Raw genomic sequence first — 18,149 nt, forward strand, 5'->3', positions numbered from 1 at the left:
ATCTGATGTTTTGTGTTCAAGAGAATGCACGATCCTTGCCTTGATTGCTAATGAAAACAAAATGCACATATTCTAGGCAAAAATGGCCCTGTGAAAAGTGCTGCAGTATGAACATTGACCAAAAAGTTCAAAGCTTTGCTGGTGTTCTCAGATAACCCTTCATCCATGAAAATATAGCTTCTCAAAGTCTTCTGCTCAGAATGAGGTACTTTGTATTTTAAAACATGGACATCTGTTCATTGTTTGTTCCAACAATATATTAAAAGCTTGTGCCATATCGGCAAGTTTGCATTGTGAACCCTTATTTCCAATAGTCTATGAACTGGCTTTGTTTATGTTCTAAAAAGTTTCCCAAGTTGAAATTGAGGCTTCATGTTGAGAGTAAATTTGATCACTAACTCTCATAAATCAGCTGAACCATTTTTAAAAAAAACCTTAACTTGAGATATATTGAAGAGATGGAGCACAGTGTGAAACAGCAGAGACCAAACTTTAAGTGGGTAATGTAATTGTATAGCAACATGATACTAATTTTAATAAGCTACTTCATATATGCAACTCCCTCCTCAAATTACTTCCATAATATGCTAGAATGGCTCAAAGAGAAGCAAATGTCTGTATTTAAACAATATAAAGGTTTTATTAGACAAGAACTGCTCAGGCTTAAAATGTATATTTTTTTAATAAAAAGGATATTAAATACAGTTCCCTTTGTTTTTGGAATTGAGAATTAATGCAACTTCTTTTTTCAAAAAGAACCTAAATATACGTACCTCATGGAATGGAATAACTCTAAAGGAGTCTGCTGTGACCAGCTACTAGGTAGAGCAGATTTAACTAGTGTTGGAGCATTTCTAGAAGTGTCTTAGAACTTGCTTGCTTTCAGCCAACCCCGTATTTCTGTATAAATGGACAGTGGGCAAAAGGGTTGTCTTTATTATATGGAAGCAATACATTGCTTCTATGAAGACAGATGAGTGTCAGAAATAATCCATTTGAAATCTAGTCCAGTTTTTAAAACCATATAATTTGTGGTATTATACTAGTAGCACTGCTTATGATTATATCCTTTTTAAAAATCTTTCATCTGAAAGAATCTCACAGATGGGAAATGCACACACAATGCTGTCAAATGCACCAAGTAAGTGAAGACCCTTCTAAAACCTTTCTTAGTTTTCAGGTCATCTCTGACTACTTCAAGGTTTCCAGCATATAGTTTATACTCCCAGTCTGGACTCTTGGGTAAATAACACTTACTTTGGAATCCTTCAGTACAAAATTGTTACATCCTGTATACTTGTGGCGTTACTGAAATTCAGCCTCCTTTTAGCAAAGAGGATGTCATTTGGGCGGATGGGCGGGGGGGACGACAAATGAAGCACAACAGTGGCAGGAGGGAAAAACTTGGACAAGAACTCTAGAGCAAATCCTGCTTTTTAGTAATTTATGAACTCTTACCTATCTAGGTATTTGCATGGCCCTCATAATCATAGTACTTGAACAACTTACAAATAATGATGTTAGCCTCACAACATCCTTTGAGGTAGGGAAGTACTATCCCCACTATTTTTAAAGGCACAGAGATTAAATGACTTGTCCAAGGTCAGAATGACAGTAGAACTGAGATTTGAACCCAGATCTGAGTTGAGGTCTAATGTCTTCAACCGTGACACATACCTCCTCTGTCCTTTTTAATGTCCATGTAATGTAGATGCTCCCTCTGGCCTCTTTCAGATGAAAGCTTAATGTAGTGAACTACATGCACTTTGTTTTTCTGTCTTTCATGTTTGGCAAGCACCAAATGTGGATTAGTAAAAGTCTTACAACTGCTGAGTTTCTACTGTGGAAGTGGAAAGTTGCATTTAAGATTCTGTAGAGGATGCTCTGGACAGGTTCATTTCCAGCTTCTCTGGTCACGTTCCTTCTGCTCCCTTCAAAGGCGTTCTAGACCTCCTGTTTTCTACCTGTCTTAGTGGACTGGTAAACTGCAACCTCCCCTTCCCACAAAGATGCTTTTTTGCCACCAAAGTCTCTGCCAGCAGAAGTGTAGATGAGTCTGGGCCTTGTGTACAATCACGCAGCCTCCCTAAATTACAAGAGAATGTCCTGTTAATGGTTATAGCAAAGGCTAGGCAAAATAAAAGTAACATCAAAAGATGACTAATTTGGTACTCTTCACAGTACACCATCTATGCTCCCAAACCACAGCATGGAGAGCAATCTTTTGTGCTAACTGGACTTTACAGTTCATATGTTTCAGTGAATTTTCCTCCATCTTGTAGGACATTGAAGACCTAGATCACTATGACATGAAGGAGGAAGAGCCTGTTGATGGAAAGAAATCTGAGGATGAAGGCATTGAAAAAGAGAACCTTGCAATTTTAGAAAAAATCAGAAAGAATCAAAGACAAGACCACCTAAATGTAAGTGTCCCTAGGTATTGGACTTAATACACTTACACTGCAGCAGAACCCAGTGCTACATATATCTAGCAAATAAAGTTTGCTACTGTGTATGCAAACATTGTAGCTGACTTTTACCATGTGTTGGGAAAAGAAGCCTCAAGCCCTGAAACTTAAGAGGAGAAGCTAAACTTGGTTAAACTGGTTTGGTAAAAGACTTCTAAAACTCCAGAGTGAACTGATCACTACCCTAATGTCTTCTCAAAATCCTTCGCTCTGAAGGGGATCTGCTAGAAGCCTGGGTCCCAGAGAGGCACTGTGACCACTTCAAAGTGCTCCATGGCGTGCCCTCTTTCATCTGAGCTGGAAAATGCCAATTTAAATTTAATTTGTTTTGTAAGGTAGATTAAAGAATTTCTGGCATTTCAGCTGAAAAACGACTTTCACACTGAGAGTGAAAAAACTTACACCAAATCCATTTTCACACTTCATAACATTTCTTGGGTCTCTTGCCAGAGGTATCTAGCTTCCCTAGTCTGTCTCCTACTTGCCTCCTCTGATAGAAGGACTGTTTTTTCTGCAGGATCAACAGGAAGCAGCTAGGTTGTAAGCAAGAGCTGTTGCTCATACCTCTTTAGGACAATTAAAGATACAAAGGCAAAGTACAGTAATCTCTGCAAGTACTGACTGAGTTAGTTTTACACTTTCTGAAGTATTTTTACACATTTGTGTACTTTATTTAAAATTTTTTAAAAAAAGTGGAGTCCTATCACCCTCTCCACTTTGGCACAGAGTATATCAAAGAAGCTTGACTACTAGTAAAATCTATTTGATAACCACAGAAGGCAAGCTGTAGGCTGCAGAACACCTTCCTTCTTTCTGATGGTGGAAATCTCACTGCAGTTGAGGTGTTAGTGTTGTAGATGTTACTTTCAGGAGGCAGAACTGGGAGCAGTTGTGATCTATAGTATCATCCTTTGGAAAGCCAGTAGAAATATCCCTAGAAAATCTAGCAGTAAAAGCACTGCTTAGCCTTGTAGCATCTATCCTCTTCTCAGAGGCTTGGGAACTTAATTTAGTGAATCACACTGTCTGCCAAATTTTCCATCTTCACAGGTTCATTCTGGGAGGGAATTCTATGACCTGTTAATGAAATAGACTGTTCTTTTTATGGGGGAGTTTCTTTTCTTAATAAAAATTAGCATAACATCTCTAAGTCAAGTTTTTTTTTTCTTGATTTTTAAATTGAGGTGATTCAAATAAAACAGCTTTTGAAACCTTCTATTCTTGGAACCAAGACTCCTGCTAAAGAAATGGAAATTCGATTAGAGACCACAGCATGCTTGCTATAAAATAAAATATAGTTGGTTCAGTATAGTATCTTCTTTAACGCTTTTCTGAGTGAGATTTTTGAGGACCGTCTACATACTTCAGCTGTTTTGTCCCTAAATCTTTATCATGACTGTCCCACTCATAAGGAATCTTTGATTTGCTGTTGGTATTTCAGTAGATATGGGTATTTGGAGACTGAAAATATTGAACAAAAAGTGGTGCTGCTTTTGACTGGAGCCAAATAATACAATCTCAGTAGCTGGGCCAGGGACATATCCAGATTTATTTTAAGCTTTTCTTGTGATTGTTAGCCTGTGCCACCTGTGAAGCTCTCTAAATAGTTTAGGATCTGGCTACTTGAGACAGCTTCTTCCTGTTCAGTACCATCACACTTTAAAATAAATGGAGGCACTGCACCCTGCTTTTCAAAATGGAGTGATTCAATTACTAAACATCCACCATGAAGGTTCCTCAACTAGAACTGCTCCTGTCCCCACATCAGTCTGATACTGGTTGAATTTGTTAAGCCTGGTGGAGCATTCTGAGAGCTGTGCTTTTCTTGAGGTGGTAGATTGAAGGAAATAGGGTGGCTGAATGGAGGGCACTGTGCTTCTTGAGTGATTCTTCTATATTCCCATACCCTAACTTCAGGTTCTTGGGTCAGAAAGTTATGCAGTTTAGAATGTTATCCCTAACTTTCTGTCTTTAAAATATGTATAGGCCAGCTACCTCATTGCAAAAAAATAGCAGAAAGTATCTAGGAGCAAAAAAGCAGTATTAAGCATAACAAGTCAAACTGGACTCTGCTTTTGCCATCCAAGGACTTGACCATTGAAGCTTAATTTTGTTTTTTAAACATTTTTTTTAAAATGTGTACAACCCCTTAGAGCTTCAGGATAGACACCACTTAAAGGAATATGTATATCTAAAATTTATGATCTTATGATGATGGTATAATAATTGTAATTAAAAAACCAAAAACTTGCACAACAATGTGAGGTGACACAATCAAATCAGTCTGACTGTCCGTGGAGATTAAATGGAGTTGAAAATAGGCCCTGTAGTGTTAATTTTATTCTTTATGGTTAAGCTGTGAATTTTCTTTCCTTACAGATTTTGTACTTACAGTTGGCAAACGTTGGCTTTTCTCTTCTCTCTTTCGGAGCTGAAATGAACATTGCTGGGTTTTTTTTTTTCACAGCAGCAGCTTCAACTTACATAATAGCTTTCTCATGCCAACACACTCTTGTTTATGCACAAGCATCAACAAGGTCATCTGAGCCCAGGGAATGGTGTATTCAACTCCTGTAAGGAGCCACAGTATTTTTGTGGGTCACCAGAAATAGAAGCTCCTGTTCTGGTTAAATGCCTTAAAAGATTTTGTTCCTTCGGAGTTGAGATCTGAAAGCTACAGATACACCACTGAGCCAAAATTGCATTAATTAATCTCCTACTTGCATTAATGTCCACTGCTGCACTACTAGACAACAGATGGTGGAACCATAGCAGAATGTTGATTCTAAAATGGTATGCAATGTGCCCTACATACTAAGAAAAAATGAAATTTGACTCTAAACTCTTTGGCATTAGGCTTTCTTTTCTTATAGCACAGTATGATGGAGCATTCTCTCAGTGCATTAAGGCACAAAGGCAAATCCCAAATTCCTACCTTGGTTTTTATGCAATTACTGTTGACTTTATCTTCTTCAGAGGATGGCAAAACAAACAAGTACATACGGAATTAGAAAAAGGAATCACATTTTTAATACCCATCAAACCTTCAAATTCAAAATAATTTAATGTTACAAGGAGGAGGCAGACGATAACTAGTTATAGTTTTATAAACTATGTACCAGTCCACCCATATTTGTTATGTTTCAAGTTTATCTGCGGTTTAATTTAGTAAGGGCTTTCTGACAGTCAGCACAGCACCAAGTGGGTATTGGAATCCAGAGTTTCACTGGTTGCTTTGTGCTCTTTTTCATAGATTGATAGATTCCAAGGCCAGAAGGGACCACCATCATGATCATCTAGTCTGACCTCCTGTATAACATAGGTCATAGAACTTACCCAAAATAATTCCCTGAGCAGATCTTTTAGAGAAACATTCAATCTTGATTTTAAAAATTGTCAATGATGGAGAGCCCACCACAATCCTTGGTAAGTTGTTCCAATGGTTAATTACCTTCACTGTTTAAAAAAAATACATATTATTTCCCACCAGAATTTGTCTAGCTTCAACTTCCAGCCATTGGATCATGTTGTACCTTTCTCTGTTAGATTGAAGAGCATATTATTAAATATCTGTTCCTCATGTAGGTATTTGCAGACTATTATCAGTTCACCTTCTCTGTAAACAAAATAGTTTGAGCTCCTTGAGTCTTTTGCTATAAGGCATGTTTTCTAATCCTTTAATCTTTCTCATGGCTCTTCTCTGTAACCTCTCCAATTGTTTAACATACTTCTTGAATTCTGGACACAGCATTCCAGCAGCAGTCACATTAGTGCCAAATATAGAGATTAAATAATCTGTCTACTCCTGCTAGAGTTTCCCCTGTTCATGCATTCAAAGATTGCATTAGTTCTTTTTTGGTCACAGCATTGCACTGGGAGCTTGTGTTCAGTTGTTTATCCACCATGACCTCCATCTTTTTCAGAGTCCCTGCTTTCCAGAATAGTCTCCCATTGTGTAAATATGTCCTATATTCTTTGTTCTTAGATGTATGCATTTATATTTAGCCATATTAAAATGCATATTGGTTTTGTGCCCAGCGTACCAAGTGATCCAGATTGCTCTGTGTCAGTGCCCTGTCCTCTTATTTATTTACTACTCCCCAATTTTTGTGTCGTCAGCAAACTTTATTAGTGACTTTGTTTTGTTCCAGGTCATCGAGAAAAATGTTAAATAGTATGGGGCCAAAAACCAATCCCTGTGGAATCCCACTGGAATCACACCTGTTTGATTCCCTGTTTACAGTTACATTTTGAAATGTATCAGCTGCCAGTTTTTAATCCATTTAATACGTGCCATGTTAATTTTATATAGTTATAGTCTTTTAATCAAATGTCATGTGGTACCAAGTCAATGCCGTACACAAATCTAAGTATGTTTCATTAATACTATTACTTTTATCACCCAAACTTATAATATCATAAAAAAGATAACCAGTGAGTTTGACGATATTTTAGTTTCAATCAACCTAAGTTGATGGGCATTAATTATATCACCTTCCTTTAATTCTGTATTAATCAAGTCCTGTATCAGCGGCTCTGTTCTCTTGCCCAGCATTGATGTCAGACTGACAGGCCTATAATTACTTGGGTCATCTTGTTTCCCCAACATTAGATTTCTTCCAGTCTTCTGGAACTTATTGAAAATCAGCATTAATGGCCCAAGCAAGTGCCTTAACTTGCATCCAAGAGTACTGAAAAAGCTGGAGATCTGTATGTGGACGTTGCACTTCTTGATGATCCCCTCTCATTCACTATATATTGTTCCTATTCTGCAGCACATGAGGTAGTGCTCCTTTGAACCCACACCTATCAAACCACACAACCCTGTATGATAACTCTGTCCCTTTGTGAGTTCAGGTTGCACAGACAACCTTAACTTTGCATTTACAGACTTGAATGCTTCATTTTGCAGTCTGAACTTTCATCTAATAGAGCTTTTTATATGGAATCTCTAGTGGGTATCTTTAAAATTCCATCCATATGCAACTGCTAAACAGCAATAGAAATCTCTTCTCTGCCCAGTTACGTCAACTAGTGAGGCAAAGGCTACTGGAGAATGCCCCCATTGCATATTAAGGGGTGGGCTCTTTGTCTGGCTTAATGGAGACAAGTAGTCAGTTGCCACTGTAAAGGCTTTGCTTTTCTCTCCCCTCTCCACCATGCACACAGAAGGTTTACCTGGTCCACCTAGGAAACAGGGAGGGTCTGACCAGGTCAGCAGAGGGACTTGCACCCTTCCTCCCTGGGTGACCAGAAGAGGAGGGTATTTGTAAGGAGGGAGGAGGAGTCGGAAAAGCCCCTTTTTATCTGGACAATGAACCATGGTTCCTTTGAAGTATTACCTCCTTATTGTGTACCTGTGCATACCAAATGAAAGGAGACAGAGCTTCAGAGGAGCCTCTGCCTCTGTCTACATGCCTAATTGCAGACCATATTTCACAGATTCTGTGTATTAAGAAAAATGAGTGGAATTTCAGTTTGTGTTTGCAGATCCAATGGAATACTAAGATGGATGGCCCAAGAGTAATATCCTTTGGCTATTTCTACACTATGGACTTCTGTTGACATAGCTGTGTCTGTCAGGGCTGAGAAAAGCTGTGATCCCTGACTGACATAGTGGTGCCAGCAAGAGCTCCCAGTACTTTTTGCTAGTGTAGCTTTTCCTCACGCAGGAGGAGGGTTATGCATTCACGAGAAGAATGCTTTGCCAACCATAAGCTCTTTGGGTTTGTGTCTTACTTTTTTATTTACTGAAAAGCTCCTGGGTTTTACAAAAGCTGTTTGGTTTATCCTGATTTTTCACCAGAGTTTTGGACCAATCAAGTACAGGAAAATACTGAATGTTAAAATCCATAACTTTAGAGTACGTAGATGTGTTTTATGCTGATGATAATTTGGTCTTAAGTGGAGTGCCAGGTAAACATGAAATTCCGCTTTTTCTAGGTTTTGCTTTGAATTCTGGTTATCATTTAAAAGTTTTTAAAGACATTAAAGTTTGAGTTTTACATATTTATCCTGACTATGTTTGCATGTATTCTAGCCCCTACATCGGGGAGGATAAACTATGACTCATGGGCCAGATCTGGCCTGTCAGGTCTTTCAGTCCAGCCCGCAGGATTGCCAGCCGCATAGTGCAGCAGGGCTAAGGCAGGCTCCCTGCCTGCCCTGGCCCCGCGCCGCTCCCAGAAGTGGCCACTACCATGTCCCTGCGGCCCCTGGGGGATGGGCGGGAGGGCAGAGGGTTCCATGCGCTGCCCCCGCCTGCAGGCACCGCCCCCGGAGCTCCCAGGGGCCAGGAACGGGAACCACGGGCAATGAGAGCTTCACGGGTGCCCCATCCCCAAGAGCCACTGCCAGACATGCTGGCCATTCCCGGGAGCGGCGCAGAGCAAAGGCAGGCAGGGAGCACGCCATTGCCACTCCGGTGCTGCTCGAGGTAAGCGGTGCCGGGCCGGAGCCTGCACCCTGAACCCCTCCTGTACCCCAACCCCTTGCCCTGAACCCCTTCCTGCACGCCACACCCCCTCCCACACTCGGCACACCAACCCCCTCCCCCAGCCCTACATTCATGGCCCTGCATACAATTTCACCACCCAGATGTGGCCCTCGGGCCAAAAAGTTTGCCAATCCCTGCTCTACACATTTTGTGTTTGGGGGAGAGAGGACAAGGGGGGAAAAAGCTAACATTACCAGGTGTGGCTTTTTGAGTTTTCAAATTTTGTCTTTTTCATCCCAAAGTAAGGAATCCGGTGTGACAGATTTGAACCCCCCTTCTGGGATGCCACCTGATGTGCTGTGGTTTAACTGAGCCTCTCCTGCTTAATCAGCCTGGGTTCCCTCTTACTGCTTTGCTGAATTAGGCTCTCTGGCCTCTTGCATCTCTCTCTCTCTCTCTCTCTCTGAAGTCAGCTCTGTGTGAGATGGCTTCCCCCAGCACTCACGTACCCACCCCTTTTGGGAGACCAACCCAAAATACTACTGTCTTGCACTGTAGAGAAACATTTGTACAGTGCAAGCTCATAAAACTTGCCCTCTTCCCCACTGTGAAGAGAGATGTGCATGACTTTTTGCCCCCCTAATTAGAAATTACAGAAATTGGGTTAAATAATAAACAAAACAAATTTTATTAACTAAAAAAGGTGAATTTTAAGTGATTATAAGAGATAAAAGACAGAACAAAGCAGTTTACTGAACAAATAAAACACAGTATGCAAGCTAAGCTCAATATACTTAAGAAACAAGTTACAAAATGTAATTTCTTACCCATCATATTTTAGGCAGGTTGCAATGTTTCTGTAGTTTAGAGTTCCAGTTATATTGTCTCAGGCTGGACTCCCCCTGCCTTCTCTTCAGGTGGCTTTAGCAGTTTCTCCTCTTGGGCAGACAGGCCATGGAGAGGAGAAGTCCCGTTTACCTTTCTCCCCATCCTTAAAGGATTCCTGCCTTATGTAAATCCTGTTTGTTTCCCAAACTTGAACCACCCCACCCCTTCTCTTCCAGAGGAAAGTTACAGAAAGTCCCAGGTAACGTTTAATATCAGGTGACAAGACCACCTGACCTTGTACTATCACAGTTGTCCCCGATGCCTCCCAGGAGGGAGAGAGATTAGTATCTTCATGGCTTCCTTGTTCCTTTCTGATGGCTTATCAGATTTGATGGCCTGTCATCTGGTGAATGTCTTCCCAATACACACCTAGTTGTAATTGTTACATAGTTCATATTTCTAACTTTAGATACATAAATGAAACATGCATACAAATTGGATAATAACGTTCAGTAAATCATAACTTTTCCAATAATGTCTTACAAGACCCATCTTGCATAAAGTATATCTGTTATGTCAGTCATATCATAAGTATATTTTAATAAAGAATATGGAGTGAAACATTACAACCATTATTCCTTTTCCCCCACATCCTCTGGATCTTCAAACACCATTAATTTCTCTCAGTTTTAGGTAGCAGCCAATTTCCTGGAGAAAGTTTATCCCATCAGACTCATTCAGACTTCTGCTATCTGAGTTCAGCTACTAATAAACTGAAAAGTGTGCCTGTATGCTTGGCTCTTGTTAATGGAAATGTAACTTGAGTGAAACCACATTTTATTTGCTATCCCCGACTTTGTGCTCCATTTCAGGAAGAGGCTTCTAAATAAGTCCCAATCCATTTTTTTTTAATTTTTTTTTTTAAATTCACTGAATACGTGTGGTGAAAAATCCCTCTGAAGTACAATATCCAGTTGAGTTTGCCGTAGCTTCATAAAGTGGTAGATACCATATATACTTGATCATAAGCTGGTTCATTTATAATCTGACCCCCCTCAAGATGGATAAGTAAAAATGGAAAATTTTTATAACCCTTTCATAAGCTGACTCTATAATTCAGGGGTCAGCACACTTTGGCTTCCGGACCATCAGGATAAGCTGCTGGTGGGCTGACATGGTTTATTTACCTCGAGCGTCCACAGGCACAGAGGTAAACCTAAGTAAACAAAGTGTCCCGGCGCGCCAGCTGCTTACCCTGATGGGCCAGGACAACAACTGGTGGGGAAATTTTTTGCAGGGGAGAAGCTGGGAGTCAGGAGAGTGACCACCCCCCACATGTTTTGAGGCGTTTGAATGAGGTATCAGGTTTGTAAATCTAGGCAAGAATCTGAAATGTCATTCCTGTGTGTCTTAAGTGAGCAATAATACAATACACTTTGCATAATCTTAGCAGCCCTTTTCTAAGGAGCTGATTACTTCTGAAAAGGGGAATTAATAACAGTTACATTTTATGGGCAATTTTACAGAGCCCCTGCATTTTCTTCATCTGATGTGCTCACTGGTACAATATAATAGATTGGGTTGAAAGACAAGAGCCATGTCTGCACTACGAGTGCTTTACTGGTATACTGTATAGGTAGGCTTGGAAGGATAGATTATCAGTATATTTCACTGTACACACAAACCGACAAAATATATTCCCATTGATATAAGAAATTTACAGATAGGCAGAGTTAAAAAAAAAAAAAAAAAAGTTGCTTAAGAACTTATTGAAGTTTGACTTAAGGATATAATATAGTTTGTATATTGACATGTGATATTGACAGTTTGTGTTTTAACAAAGATAAAGCTTTAACTTTTTTTAATCGCAACATCTACTGTTACAAAACAATGGGGGTTGACAATTATTTTACCACCACCCCATAATTTTCCGCAACTGTGAACATTTAGATATTGTAACTCCTCACTTAACATTGTAGTTATGGTCCTGAAAAATGCGACTTTAAGCGAAACGATGTTAAGTGAATCCAGTTTCCCCATAAGAATTAATGTAAATGAGGGTTAGGTTCCAGGGAAATTTTTTTCACACACCTGCCCCGGCCCCCCCCCACCTCCCCCCACACTATAAGTTTTAAACAAACAATTTAATACTGTTGTGAAGCTTGGTTGAGGTGGAGGAGTCAGAGGGTGGGATATTTCCAGGGAATGCCTTACTGCTAAATGATGAACTAGCAATTGGCTGAGCCCTCAAAGGTTAACTCTCACACTCTACTGTACAAGGCAGCAGGAAAGGAGGAGGCAGACAGAGACACTGTGTGTGTGTGTGAGATGCACGTTTCCCCTTTAAGTATGAAGAGCGGGGTCAGAAGTGCACTGCCTTGTTAATTAGATCAGCAAGCTGAGACCAGACCGAAGCTGCAGCTGCTTGGAAGCTCCCTCTGTCATGTGTTGCCTTTGCTCTATGGAAGATGGAGTAAGCAGGGTGCAGGAGCAGGGGGGAGGGAGACACCCTGACATTAGCCCGCCCCCCCCCCTCCCCCAGCAAGCAGGAGTCTCGGGGAGCAGCTCCAAGGCAGAGGGCAGGAGCAGCACATGGCAGTTTGGGAAGGGACAGCTGCAATTGCTAGCCTGCTGGGTAGCTGCTGTACAGGGAACTTAGGGGAGTGGGGAGCTGATGGCGGCGGGGGTGGGGTGGTGGGACTGTCGGTCCACCCTGGTTCTAACCACCCACCAGCTAGCTCCACTGGGCTGCCCTTCCTGCAAGCAGTGGACAAAGCAGGTGGCTGCCAAACGAACGTTAGAAGGGAGCATTACACAACTTTAAATGACCATGTTCCCTAACTGATCAGCAACGAAACAACATTAACCGGGACGACTTTAAGTGAGGAGTTACTGTATTTAGACATGTGGCTAGTTTTCTACAATATTTGAAAACAAGCTACATGTATAAAAAGATAGATGTTTAAAGCCAGCAGCTTTGTGTAGAAGCATTAGTATTTTTTGTTTGCCCTTGAAAACTGGTACGCATTTTGAAGATACTGTGGCTGCACAGTTCCTAAGCACCACTGGATTGCAGCCACTCTATCTGAACTACATTGAAGGAACTTGGGTTTTTTCCTTAAATTAGTTGCTGCAATGTTTTGCACTTCCCTAAAGCATTGTCACATGTATATATTCTTGTATTGCTGTTTTCTTTGTTAAATGTAAATACAATGTACCATACTATTCAGTATGTGAAATGTTGCTAAACTAGGATTGTGGGACTGACTTGGGGATTCTGACTACATTGGTACTTGACTTCTCAACTTGCATGAATGCTAGACCTGTGAAATTAATATACTCTACCATTTTGTGGTACCTTAATAGAGTTGCATAGACTTTGCGAGTATACAGATTTTTTTTTAAAGCATTAGTAATACAAATGAAGCTGTTAACTGTTGCCTGTTTTTTAATTTTAGGGTGCTGTGTCTGGGTCAGTCCAGGCTTCAGATCGGCTTATGAAAGAGCTCAGGGATATATACAGATCACAGAGTTATAAAACAGGTAAGGTGTTCTACATTTCTCTCCTTAGAAATGCAATTCAGAAGCTTTTTATCTCTAGGTAAATATCTTCTGCTAATAGCTCTTTGTTTTGTACTTTATTTCATTATGTGCATTTTTTTTAATCTTAGCTTCAGATTTTGAAGTTGAATTACTTGAATTTTCTTTAAACATTCCACCTGTAAAATTTCTTTTTACTGGCTTTCATATTTTTCTAACCTGTCTTTTTTGCTACATACAATTTCATGTTAACAGTAGTAGCATTAATATAACCGCTTGAGTGCCGTCTAGAGGTGATGCTGAACTCCACAGATCACATTGACTTTAGTGGGAATTGTGGTTTTTCAGCATCTCTTGGGATCTAGCCCTCCCATCCCAGGTACATAAGGCAAAAATCTTGCAGTGCTGTCCTGGTCATGTGGTACTGCATGTTACATCTGAAGCAATTTAAATATTCCTGCCACACAAGGGATTGCACTTGATTCAAAAGCCCTTTTCTATTGAATGCAATAAGTGAGATTTAGTCTTAGCCATATTTTTATCTATCAGTTCTCCTTTGATAACACTCTCTGATGCTCAGATTCTGTATGCATAAAGCTGCACATACACGTCCTGCCCTTTCAACTACTGAAACTATTGAAAAAAACACGGTTGTATGTTTATTTTGTAAACAAGTGTTCATCATTTACCCCAATAGATTAGCTTAGTCAGATAAAGGCTGGCTATCCTCTTTGTGCCGTATATAGAAATTGCCTGAAATAACACAACAATGGGGTGAGTGGATTGTGTTGTCTGGTCGCTGTCTGTAGTGAGTAGAAGTTTTATAATATGGTTGTTATAGTAAATTCATCTGCTGTAACTTCCTGAGCAGAACATAGCCATACTGGCTCAGCCCTAATGTCTTATTTCTTGCCCACACAAGGGACAAGAGTACAAGTACAGGTTAGGGTGGGAATAGGGGGAATTCCTGATCAAAAGTCTTCAGATTTGCTTGTCTGACAGGAAAATGCCTGTCCCAGCTGTCAGGATAGGAAGCCTTCTTCTCAAGTAAATTAAAAAGAATGATTGCTGCTCTGATTTGTCTAAAGGCATTTTTCTGCATTTTGCCTGTCCTATTTTGAGTTACTGTGCCAGTTTTCTCATTCTAGTGTGCCTGACCCTCATTCAGTGGCTTTGGTATTTTAATTTATATTTAAGAAAGGACAGAACTGAACAAGTAAGACCACCAGTCTGAGACTGTCTCAGTTCCATTTCAGAATATTTACTTCAATGTTATTATGGATTTCCTATATTTATCTGGTTTGAAATACAGATCTGATCGTACAGAATAGTGCTAAGCTCATGCTACATGCTGCTGTCGAGTGTTCATTTTGTGACACTATCCACCACTGTCTTTTTGTTCAGATTACCCCTTCAAGCCAGCAGAGACTAGTCAGTGAGGCTGAGAAGAATCTACAGTTAGGCCATTTGCTCTAATCTGCATTAAGTCATGGAGTGTGTTTTGCTGTCTATGTGGGGATTTCAGGTTCATTTTAGGAAAGCCATTTCCATCAAGAGCAGTATCCTTTTGAAAGGCAGGAAACCCGGTTGCTAAAGTCTTCATTAAATATGCATGTGCACTGTCTCAGGTGGATTTAATGGTATTGAGTCATTTTAGATGCAACTACTGACCCAGGGTGCCTTATTTCATTGCCTCTGTGAAGTGTTTAGTAGATTGGCCCATTATGCCAGTCTGTAGGTGGACAATTCGCTAAGATTATGCTACTTTGTGGAGTGAAAGTATTGAAACCATGTGATTGTCGAATGCTGTAGCCTGAGAGCCCCATAGATAATTTTTTTCCTCCCTACTGATTGCCTTGGTGTTAGAGGGCTGAGAATGTACAATTGTGGTCTCTGAAAGTTCTGCATGCAAATGTCTGTCTTTGCTGTGATGCCACATATCTAGTTTGAACACAGTTTTATAAGAAATCTGTCAAAATACACTCTGACTTCTGAGTGACTTGGTCATCCATAGCTCACAGATTTGCACCAACACTAACAATTCCAAATGCAAAGATACTAGAATAATAACTCATAATTGATTACCAGTGATAAAATCACAGCCTTTGGTATCAAAGAATCAGATGGTGGAAGTGATTACTGGAGTTGTATATTCCTTCAGAAAGGAATGAGATTTCTGCAGATTGCATAAATTACCAGGCTCTCCTGTTGGAATTATAATCTTCAGAATATTCCTGCCTGTGTAATGATGTGATTTTTATCCATGTAAAAATTACATCTTTAAAAACATACCAGTCTTGCCTTGCATCCGAAGAAGTGGGTATTCACCCACGAAAGCTCATGCTGCAAAACGTCTGATAGTCTATAAGGTGCCACAGGATTCTTTGCTGCTTCTACAGAACCAGACTAACACGGCTACCCCTCTGATATCAGTCTTGGCTTATGCAGTGAAAGGTTTATTTGACTGTTTATGTATTCCCTGTACTTAATATACTGACTCCTTAAAATGCTGTGGTGAAGTTTAGTTATGTAAGGCAACAGGCACATTTTCAGTATAATCTGTAACTCTAATTTGTACAATAAACAGTTTAAACATACACAGATCAGAGTCCCAAATCATGCTGTTTACAGGCTGCCAGAGACTGACATCCTTTTGGTCTGCCGTTGGAGAGTCTGTCACTACCCACTGTGATAGCAACCCCCTTTTTTTTTATTTTCTATTCAGTGGTTACCTTTCTAGCAACATTGATTGATTGGATCAGCCCCTACCTGCAAATTAGGAAATTGTTGGTTTGGATTAACGTGCATAATACTAATCTTTGTGCATACGTACAGGAGATGAAGCCTGTTCAGCATTGAATGAGATGTGGCTATATATGTTAGGAAATATGAAGAGAACAGAAGTGGAAAAATTCTAGAATGGGAAAGGACACCCTTGATTTGTGTGGTATTCCCATTTGAAACTATTCGGAGATACAGATATTGACTTTTTTGCCACCTTATTCTGAAAGTACTTGTGCTTTCCCTTAGATAACCATATCTTGAATTGTGGCTTTTATCCCTTGATGTATCTGATAGATTAATTCTTGCTTATAGCCACAGACTGGCCTGGTCAGGCACGTAAAGGATATAACAGATTTTATATGCTTTTCCTTATTAATGATGATAAAACATAATCTGTTTGGGATGGTGTTACACAGTTAATTCAGAACAGTACATTCTGGTTCCTAAATAACTTGTCTTGTCTAATACTTCCACAGGGATTTATTCAGTGGAACTTGTAAATGACAGCCTGTATGAGTGGCACGTTAAACTTCTAAAGTAAGTTTACATTTATTTTTTAAAACTCTTTCTCCTAAAGAATCTATGTTAATGCTGTTACACAGATTACAATGTGGAATTGACACTGTCTAGCTAGAATGTACTATGAAAGCTTCCTAGATAGAGGTCTTTGGAATTAATACAGACTGAAGTGAACTGCATTGGTAGAGCTGGCACAGAATATACCTGAATTTACACTGTCAAACCAGTGCTCTTTTACTATAATTTTTGACCACCAAGATTCTCTCCCCAAACCCTTACAAAATGGTGAACCTGTCATACTGAATAATATTTTAACTTGAAGAATAAATAGGTTTTGATCCTTTTTGAGTTATACAAAAGAACAGAACTGTTTTACTGGCTTTAGGAGCTTTTATTTTTATGGCTCAACAATGACATATGCCTAAAATGAAAAAAATACAGTTCCAGGATATAGTCCTAATCACTGTGTGTGAACTATGAAATGTTAACAAGATTGAAAATCTTAGGCTTTTTACTACACACGTTGGCCAATATTACTGACACAGCTATACTTTTAATGTGTATATATCTTTTACCTGAAAAAATATTCCCAGAGCAATTCCCTTGAAATCATCCCTGGTGATAGGGTAACATGCTAACCTACAGATTAACCTCTAAGAAGGAAAAACATACCCCAAACCAAGCTAGTTACATCTGTCCCCTAGAAGTGGTGGAGTGGATTCCATCACACTGCTATGAAGTTCTCCCAGGACTGCATGGACACACAGGACAACTGCTGTGAGGGAACCCTCTCTGGATGGATCACTGACCAACCCCCAGCTGCCATGAGCACAAGCCTTGTTTCCCTCTCTGAGGGCTTGTCTATACTACACAGCTTTTAGCAACAGAGCTGTGTTGCTACAGCCGTGCCGCTAAAAGTCGGGCAGTATAGCCGCTGTTTGTCGGCTCTTCTGCCGTCAGAAAACTTCCTCCCGCAACGAGTGGCGTTTGCGTTCTCCTGCTGACAAGGCTCTGTTCACACTGGCACTTGTAGCAAAACTTTTGTCTTTCTGGAGGGTTTAACACCTCTGAAAGACAAAATTGTGTCATTCAATTATCAGTGCAGACATAGCCTTAGTGTGGTTGTAGGCATTCAGAGAAGTGCTACTGGCTTACAGTGGAATATCTATGGTCTTCAGCAAAGTGCTTGATGCATCCAGCCCATATGTAAACAAACTTACAAGGGACTCTGTCTGTGTTCTTACTAAAAAGTTTATTGGGATTCCAGTTCTTGAGGTAGGATTAACCTAGCACTGCAAGAACTGATAACCAGGCTGCTTTTTTGTAATCCTGCCATCAGTGTCTGCCTACAAACAGGGTTGTTGAAATTGTGCTGATAGCAAACACCGTTGGCTTTACTAATGCCACAGACGCAGAATTTCTGATTCTATGGTAATCCGAAGAAGTGGGCTGTAGCCCACGAAAGCTTATGCTCAAATAAATTTGTTAGTTTCTAAGGGTATGTCTACACTACAAGAGTAGTTCGATTTAACTTAGGTCGAATTTGTGGATTCGACCTGATGAATTCGAATTTG

The 18,149-nt window shown here is 40.0% G+C and overlaps 1 protein-coding gene across 3 annotated transcripts in view; it reads left to right on the forward strand.

Moving 5' to 3' along the window:
• The window catches only part of UBE2Q2 (ubiquitin conjugating enzyme E2 Q2), a 227,408-nt gene that overhangs the window by 192,060 nt on the left and 17,199 nt on the right, over positions 1–18,149 (forward strand). For all 3 annotated transcript variants that reach the window (XM_044979262.1, XM_044979263.1, XM_044979261.1), the window contains exons 5-7: positions 2,283–2,423; positions 13,191–13,275; positions 16,533–16,593. In XM_044979262.1, coding sequence (XP_044835197.1) covers positions 2,283–2,423; positions 13,191–13,275; positions 16,533–16,593 — 287 coding nt within the window. The remainder of the gene's footprint in view (positions 1–2,282; positions 2,424–13,190; positions 13,276–16,532; positions 16,594–18,149) is intronic.

This window comes from Mauremys mutica, chromosome 11, assembly GCF_020497125.1.
Source record: "Mauremys mutica isolate MM-2020 ecotype Southern chromosome 11, ASM2049712v1, whole genome shotgun sequence".
Classification (NCBI taxonomy): Eukaryota; Metazoa; Chordata; order Testudines; family Geoemydidae; genus Mauremys; species Mauremys mutica.